Source organism: Microcaecilia unicolor, chromosome 9 (assembly GCF_901765095.1).
Source record: "Microcaecilia unicolor chromosome 9, aMicUni1.1, whole genome shotgun sequence".
NCBI lineage: Eukaryota > Metazoa > Chordata > Amphibia > Gymnophiona > Siphonopidae > Microcaecilia > Microcaecilia unicolor.
This window is the reverse complement of record NC_044039.1, coordinates 139,019,207-139,028,141: the sequence shown is the minus strand read 5'-3', so window position 1 is coordinate 139,028,141 and position 8,935 is coordinate 139,019,207. Positions and strand designations below refer to the sequence as shown.

Below are 8,935 nucleotides of genomic sequence, written 5' to 3'. Positions count from 1 at the left end.
GACTACTGTTGCCGCATACGTTCCTCCAATTAAGCGGGTGTTTTTTTTTTTTTAACAGCTAAGAAGACTATCAAGCGGTTGTTTGTTATTAGTTCTCGACCAGCGACTCGGGAGCCAGCCAACTCGGAGGTTGGACAGGTCCCGCCCCCTTTGAGTAGACAGCCTTTTGCTGCCAGGATCGGGGTGACGCGCATGCTCCCTTACACTAGGCTAGAATGGCGGCTGTTTTGGAGTTAGTGCTGCGGGAGGAGGTGTCAGTGAGTGGTTTGCTATGCTGGATAAAAGAGCGCCAAGAACATCAGGTACCCGAGGTAACAACCACCTTCTCTTCTTTCCTCCTCCTACAAAAAAAAAAACCTTCTTTGTATTACTAAAGTAAGCTCAGTACGGAAAGGACCCCCCTCCCCCCAAAAAAAAGTTATGGGAAAAAGGGTGGTAGTTAAGCGTAGCAGAAAGCTGAGTCGTCCGTTTCTATAGCATCTCCCGTTAACGGAAGGATGTGCCTGGAGCCAGGCGCTGTGAGATGCTGACACCCCCACGCCCTCGGTCCCAAGTTGCGGCTGAACTGTTTTTGCATCTTTTTGCTGGCGAGCTTCTTTCCTTAGGGTTGTGCTAGGCCGCTAGTCCTCTTTCGAGACTTTACACAAAACCTTTTCAATGATATAATTTATTGAATAATTCTTTTTACGTTTTAAAGCCACTTGAAAGTGTTTCTCAAATGTGAAATTGTAGCGCGATTGAATTTTAAACAGAAAATGATTTAACTTTATGCAGCTAGACCCATGTGGAATTTGGAAGTTTGGATGGAAAACCATGATGTTCATGTATAAGGTAGCACCAATTTATTTATTTATGTTTTTCGTGGTGCCTAGTTGCACTATACTGAAGGACTGACATCACCAGTATAAAGGCTGGTGCTCAGTGGAAAGCTTCAATATATTCTAGCCATGGACCCAGTTGCACTAGCCTGCACAATCTCCCAGCAGTGCAGGCTAAGGCAGTACTGCTTGCTAGAGCCTAACAGCCTTGGTCCCACATTTCCAATATACACATCAGACCTGGTAGAGAGTAGAGCATGGCTTGACAGTCCCAAGTTATTGTTCATGAGTGATACCTTGGTGACGCAAGCAGCTCGGTCCCTATAGAGTCCTGTTGCAGGGGGTGTGAGTCCCCATCTCCCTATTAACTTTCCATACTCCTTTGGGGGGTGCTTTCCCCATGGGCTTCCTGCAGGTCTTTGTAAAATTGTCATTTAATTTGGCTGGGCAGTTTGGTCTAGTTTTATTCCCCTGCTGATGAGGAAATAAAGCTAGATAGCAATAGTGCCCTTATCTTAAAAAGAAAATAGCAAATGGTGTACTGTCATTAAAAACACAGTTTGGGCCATTAACATCAATTGGCCTTGTTATTTAAAAGCAGCCTATTACAAGGGCTTCAAACCTGTACGGGCAGCTATCCTGTCTGTGCTTGGAAAAAGAAGATCTTTGAGGACAGCAGGATTCCAGTTCTTCATCCCCAGGAATTGGTATCTCATGCTAATACTACTACTACTACTTAACATTTCTAGAGCGCTACTAGGGTTACGCAGCGCTGTACAATTTAACAAAGAGAGACAGTCCCTGCTCAAAGAGCTTACAATCTAATAGACAAGTGAACGGTCGGTCCGATCGGGGCAGTCAAATTGGGGCAGTCTGGATTCACTGAACGGTAAGGGTTAGGTGCCGAACGCAGCATTGAAGAGGTGGGCTTTAAGCAAAGACTTGAAGATGGGCAGGGAGGGGGCTTGGCGTAAGGGTTCAGGAAGGTTGTTCCAAGCATAGGGTGAGGCGAGGCAGAATGAGCGGAGCCTGGAGTTGGCGGTGGTGGAGAAGGGTACTGAGAGGAGGGATTTATCCTGTGAACGGAGGTTACGGGCGGGAACGTAAGGGGAGATGAGGGTAGAGAGGTAGTGAGGGGCAGCAGACTGAGTGCATTTGTAGGTAAGAAGGAGAAGCTTGAATTGAATGCGGTATCTGATCGGAAGCCAGTGAAGTGACCTGAGGAGAGGGGTGATATGAGTATATCGGTTCTGGCGGAATATGAGACGTGCAGCAGAGTTCTGAACAGACTGAAGGGGGGATAGATGGCTAAGTGGGAGGCCGGTGAGGAGTAAGTTGCAGTAGTCCAGGCGAGAGGTAATGAGAGCGTGGACGAGAGTTCGGGTGGTGTGTTCAGAGAGGAAAGGGCGAATTTTGCTGATGTTAAAGAGGAAGAAGCGACAGGTCTTGGCTATCTGCTGGATATGCGCAGAGAAGGAAAGAGAGGAGTCAAAGATGACTCCGAGGTTGCGGGCAGATGAGACGGGGAGGATGAGGGTGTTATCAACTGAGATAGAAAGTGGAGGAAGAGGAGAAGTGGGTTTTGGTGGAAAGACGATAAGCTCGGTCTTGGACATGTTCAGTTTCAGGTGGCGGTTGGACATCCAGGCAGCAATGTCGGATAAGCAGGCCGATACCTTTGCCTGGGTCTCCGCGGTGATGTCTGGTGTGGAGAGATACAGTTGGGTGTCATCAGCATAGAGATGATACTGGAAACCATGAGATGAGATCAGGGAGCCCAGGGAAGAGGTGTAGATTGAGAAGAGAAGGGGTCCAAGGACTGATCCCTGGGGAACACCAACAGATAAGGGGATGGGGGTGGAGGAAGATCCATGAGAGTGAACTTTGAAGGTGCGGTGGGAGAGATAGGAGGAGAACCAGGAGAGGACAGAGCCCTGGAACCCAAATGAGGACAGTGTGGCAAGAAGTAAGTCATGATTGACAGTGTCAAAAGCAGCGGATAGATCCAGGAGGATGAGGATGGAGTAGTGGCCTCTGGATTTGGCAAGGAACAGGTCATTACAGACTTTAGAAAGTGCTGTTTCTGTCGAGTGAAGAGGGCGAAAACCGGATTGAAGCTTTGTATGACACTGAGGTTGCCTTGTGTGATGACACAGACCTTGGTATTCCTTCACAGGTGTGGTAGAGAACAGCTTTGTAAACAATGCTCCAACCTTAGGTTCGGTTTTGTTAGATTCTTATTTCTGTGGTTCATCCAAGGTGCTTTATATTTGCATACAGGTGGGCTCACAATCTGTTGTTTTTTTTTTTTTTGTGCCTGCCCAGGGTCACAAGGAACACAGTGGGAATTGAACCCAGTTTCTCTGGTTCTCTGTTCACTGTTCTAACCATTAGGCAAATCCTCCCTCTGTGAGTACTGGTATTATGTTCTCAAAGAACACCAGTTATGTTTGTTATGGCTTGATATACTGCCCATTGTTACATTAAGTAGTGTAAAAATAAAAATAACAACATTGCAAAAATACTGTAAAAGAAGAAAAAATGAGGGAGAGAAGATTAGAAATAATTTAGGACAAGATGTGATGGACATATTAGTCGGCCCCAGGATATCTATGGATGATGTGAAATGCTGCCACAAGCAATAAGAGTGACAAGTTAAAACCCCCAAAACTACTATATCTTAAAGCCTAACAAACATTTTAAAAGAATATTCTCTATGAAGTTCATAGAGTAGAGTATTCTAGAGGAATTGAACTGTTTTCCTAAATGAATAGTGTCTGGTAGTCTTGTGAATTTCTGAGAAGATGGAGCTAGCATCAAATTCTGAGAAAAGAAAGTATGCTTGTAGGAGAATATGAGATGAGTATGCTGCTAAGGAAGCTGGACTAACTGCATACAAAATCCTGTGTCAAGGCAAAAAAAATTACAGGAATTCTAAATGCAATGGGTAACCATTGTATCTTCAAAATTGAGCTTATATGGTCTGATCTCTTAGCCTTGGTCAAATGCCTTGCTACTATATTATTGATTAAATTCTAATCACTTGATCCAAGATATCTTTGGGCCATTATAAAGAGAACGGGCTAATGTTCAGAGTGCTGGAGCATCCAAGATGAGATGTGCTAATTGAATCATGTTGTCTTATTTTCTTCATATTTCGCTGGTCAAAAAAAAAAGATGCTTGTTTAGCATTACAGATAGCACTTTAATTGAGTCCTTTTAAGTGAAGTGGTATACCTTTTGAAAATAAGTAGTGGCAAGGATGGTTGTATTTTCCTTTGTGAGAAACATATAGTCCATTTTGACAGTTAAAGTTTAGTATTTTTCTCTTGAGTAGAGAGATGTGGTTTCTGATCTGACGAAGAAGGGCTACCTTCAAAAGCTAATCAAAAAATGTATTGTTAGTCCAATAAAATGTGTTTATCTTATTTTATTTTATTCTATTTCTGTTGATAAGTATTTTCTCTGAAATCCATTTTGCTACTGTCTCAAGATTGTTGGAAATATCCTTGGTGTTTTGTTCATCATATGAATCAAAAGTGACCAAGCGCTGTATACCATCTGAATAGAGAAGTGACCCAAACCCTAGTCAATGGAAGAGATTTTCCAATGGGATCAGGAAAATGTTGAATAGAATTGGAGAAAGAGTAGAGCCACAGGGACTTCCATAAACATCTGATACTGAATTGTTCCAAAATAAGTTTCTATTTGTTGAGGTAAGAACAGAATCAATTAAGCACCCTTTCATCCTGACCAAAGTCGTCATAAACCTTAGCAATGAGCAAGAAAATGGTCCACTAGGTCAAATACTAAAGAAAAGTCTAGAGAAATTAGGAATACTGTCTTAACCTGAATTTAATTATGTGTCGATATAGTCAGTAATAACGATTAGTATCCACTCTACATTGTAGAAAGGATGAAATCTGCCAGAGATGAATGGCACTAGTCTTATCCAAGAACTCATTCAGTTGAACTGCCACAATCTTCTCCAGTATTCTCACTGCAAATAGAAGATCTGAAATGGGCCGATAAAAGTATTTAAAAGCAATTGATGCAATTAGCATTCTATAGATGTGGTCACATACCAGCCTGCTTTCAGTAGTTGGGGACTTGCCCCTATGAGAGACTGTTGGTACGTGGCATACAAAAATGGAGTAAGAATCTCAACAAGATTCTTAATGAATCATGCAGGCATAGGATGAGAAGGAACTGAAGTAGCCTTTCTCAGCTGTTGATTCTGTCTTAACTTCCTCACTGATTAACTATAAAGAGTATTCTAACTTGTACTTCTATATGTATTCAATATGTCTGTTTTTAAGCAGATGAAGTCCTGGATGCTACCAGAAGATCTGAAAAATAGGAGTGGAATATTTTGTGATCAATGTTTTTAAAGTCCTAGTCCAAATAAATGCTTGCTCTTCTATTGAAAATGTATAAAAAATCCTCGGGGAAGCAGTTACACTCTGGAATTATAGAATCTGGATTAAGCTGGTATAGCTTGCTGGAAAATGTTGGGAGAGGTGGATTGAATAGGAAAAAACTAACCCTCCTGCTTACAAAGCCGAGCAGCATTGCTGACACAGCCCATTCAAAATGAATGAGCTGTGTCGGCAGTACCGCACTGTCGGCCGCTAGCGTGGCTTTGTAATCAGGGGCCTAAATCAGAATGATCCATCAGCCCGATGGAAGGAAGTGGGTTGTAAATTTGTCAAATGAGTCAGCAAAATCCTCTGAAGTAAAGACAAGCTCTAAAACTATCCAGTATTAATAGGCTGATGTAGAGTTTCCCTATCCAAATTGTAGAGAGGATTATCAAAATGAATATTAATCATCCAGTATCGATGGAAGTGTCAAGAGCTGATAGACTGATATGACATTTGTTCCTATAGATTTGAGAGGGAAATAGGTTAAAGGAGGTGATAAGTATGCCAACAAAAAGTCTATGGGCTGAGAAGACGGAAAGGGAAATGGGACTTGATATACCGCCTTTCTGAGGTTTTTGCAACTACATTCAAAGCGGTTTACGTATATTCTGGTACTTATTTTGTACCAGAATGATAAATGTTCCACTGAAGAAAAAGAATAGACACTTGTGCTAATTGATCATTTACTCAGATGATGGTCAATTTAGTCTAATTCTGCTGGTTAATGTGATAGAATTGATATCCAGAAAGGCAATTTTGTGCCAGATAGTAATTATCACCATCAGTGAGCCAAGTTTCAGTTCAACCACTTGTATTTGTCCCTTGGGCTATAATTATCTCCTGCATCAAAGAATGAACAACTTGACATAATCAAGTACATCAGTCTAAAAATTCATCAGTTTAATAAAACCCTATTGAAATCTCACATTTTCATAACTATTAAGCTTGTAAGTTTGCTAGTTTGTTTTCTGAACCCTTAAAATTGACTCAAATAATCCCAGTAGCCACCCTGAGCTGTTCTTAGAAAAAGGGTTCTCAATCTGCCAGTTGAAGGAAAAGCAGTGCAAAAACTTTAACAAAACTAGAAGTCATGAATTAAATTAAAGAAATAGGCTCCAAGATTTCCACTTAAGTCCACACTAAGGAGGGATCCAAAAGAATATAACCAGAGAAAGTTGGTAAATTAAAGGAAATAAAAATAACATCTAAATACAGTAGGAAACTAATACTTAAACCAAAAGGTTCATCGTAATACGTACAGTGAAAGTCAAAGCATTAAAAAGGGGAAGAAACAAGTAGGCCTTTGCTTTTCAGAAAACAAATTCCAAATGAGACAGCTCATAGAAAACATATGAGTGATTGTCAAACACTATCACACATATATATAGGTACCTAACCCCCCCCCCCCCTGTTTACTATGCCGCACCAGTGGCTGCTGTGTGCTTAGTAAACGGGGTGGGGGGTAAGTTTGAAATTTGGCATCAATATAATGTAAGCCACATTGAGCCTGCAAATTGGTGGGAAAATGTGGGATACAAATGCTACAAATAAATAAAAATAAATATCCAATAATGTTTGACAAAAACATTTTTTCTTCCTTCTTTTGAGGCCATCTAGAGACATCTGGGGAAAATAGAAATCTTTCCTCCAAGAAAATTGATATGTCACTCAAAAAAACAATAACAAAGTAAAGTCTCTATCTTGAAGGGGAAAAAAAAGATGTATTTCTGGACGTCACTTCATCTATGGAGCTTTCTAATATCTCAGTTACATTTAAACTATCCGAGGATACGCTAACCAAAGGAGGCTCTCCAGATTTTACTAACTGCTTGGAAGGTAAATCTGGGAGGTAATACATCTTTTGAAAGGGTAGAAGAGCCTCGGATGAAAACTGTAGAATCTCCTTTAAAAATCTATAAAATAGATCTTTTGGAGAAGTAACATTTTAGGACAGTTAAGGACTCTCAAATTCAGATGTCTTTAATTATCAAAATTTTCTACCTTTCAATGCAGGATCAGTTTCTTGGAAAAGAGTAGTCTGAGTTTTTTCAATTTGTTGAAGTTGAGTACTCAAGTCCTCAACCTTAGTATTACAATCCAGTATTTTATTTTCAGTCGCTTGAATTTTCAGTGTGTTGGTTTGCACAAGGAGTGTCTCTCCAGAGCAAAGATTATAAAGAGCTTCCGTGTATGCAAAAGGACTATGTCGTCGAAAAAAATGCTTCCTTAAAATTTGGGGGCCTATGTTGGATATGTTATCGCAGAGAGGCCGGAGTCTTATACTCAATACGCTTTGATAATACTATAGAATAATGGTACGCATCCATGAACCCATAAGTACAACGAAGTTATTAGTGAACATCAGGAGGGGAGAGGAAGGGGGGAAAGGTGGGGGGGGGGGGGGGGGGGGGGAAATGCATAAGATGACTGTGATGTATATTTAACAAACACCCCATAAATGTTTGGCTGTTAGTGAGCATGCTTGGGAGGGTAGGTAAGGGAAAGGGGGGAGAATTACAAAAATATTGATGATGGAATTTATCTATGTATGCAAGTTAATATGCTGTATTACTTACAATGCCCAATGTTAGATATACTGGCAATGTTAAAATGTTTATAATGTTGAATCATCAATAAAAACAGTTGAAACATAAAGAGCTTCCGTGTCTAACTGTATTGATTACTTGCCCCCCCCCCCCCAAATTCTTTTCAACAGCACCTCTAGCATTACTTATCCAGTCCTTAGGCATCACACTTTACATCTATGCAGATGATATTGGTTATTATCAGCTTTCAATATCATAACATCTGTCTTCCTCTCTGACTTTACTCAGAAAATTGGAAAAAAATTGCAACTTGGCTTGCTACTATTGTTTTAAAATTGAGTTTCTTAAACTATTGCAGGTTGGTTTTGTAGGAAGGACCCTACCCCTATTTTTAATCCTCTAATAGAGTGGAGGAGTAGCCTAATGGTTACTGCAGTGAGCTGAGATCCTGGGGAGCTGGGTTCAATTCCCACTGCAGCTCCTTGTGACCCTGGGTAAGTCATTTAACCCTCCTTTGCCCCAGGTACAAAAAAACACCTTAGATTGTGAGCCCACCAGGGACATAGTGACATAGTAAATAATGGCAGATAAAGATCTGAACGGTCCATCCAGTCTGTCCAACAAGATAAACTTATTTTATGTGGTATGCGATACTTTATATGTGTACCCGAGTTTGATTTGTCCTTTCTATTCTCAGGGCACAGACTGTAGAAGTCTGCCCAGCTCCCGTTTTGTTTCCAATTACCTGCGTCGCCATCCAATCTCTGCTAAGATTCCACAGAACCATTCCTTCTAAACAGTATTCCTTTGTGTTTATCCCATGCATGTTTGAATTCCATTACCGTTTTCATCTCCACCACCTCCCATGGGAGGGCATTTCATGTATTTACCACCTTTTTCGTGAAAAAATACTTCCTGACATGACTCCTGAGTCTGCCCCCCTTCAACCTCAATTTATGTCCTCTAGTTCTACCACCTTCCCCTCTCCGGAAAAGGTTTGTTTGCGGATTAATACCTTTCAAATATTTGAATGTGTGTATCATGTCACCCCTGTTTCTCCTTTCTTCCAAGGTATACATGTTCAGGTCGGCAAGTCTCTCCTCGTACGGTTTGCAACACAAACCCCATACCATTTTTGTAGCTTTTC

General features: G+C 41.0%; 1 protein-coding gene across 1 annotated transcript in view; it reads left to right on the top strand.

Annotated features, from left to right (window-relative positions):
- Nucleotides 1-211: 211 nt before the first annotated feature.
- Nucleotides 212-8,935, top strand: part of CDAN1 (codanin 1) — a 270,195-nt gene continuing 261,471 nt past the window's right edge. The window contains exon 1 of the mRNA XM_030214355.1: nucleotides 212-311. Within this exon, the coding sequence (XP_030070215.1) occupies nucleotides 216-311 (96 nt within the window). The 5' untranslated portion in view covers nucleotides 212-215. The remainder of the gene's footprint in view (nucleotides 312-8,935) is intronic.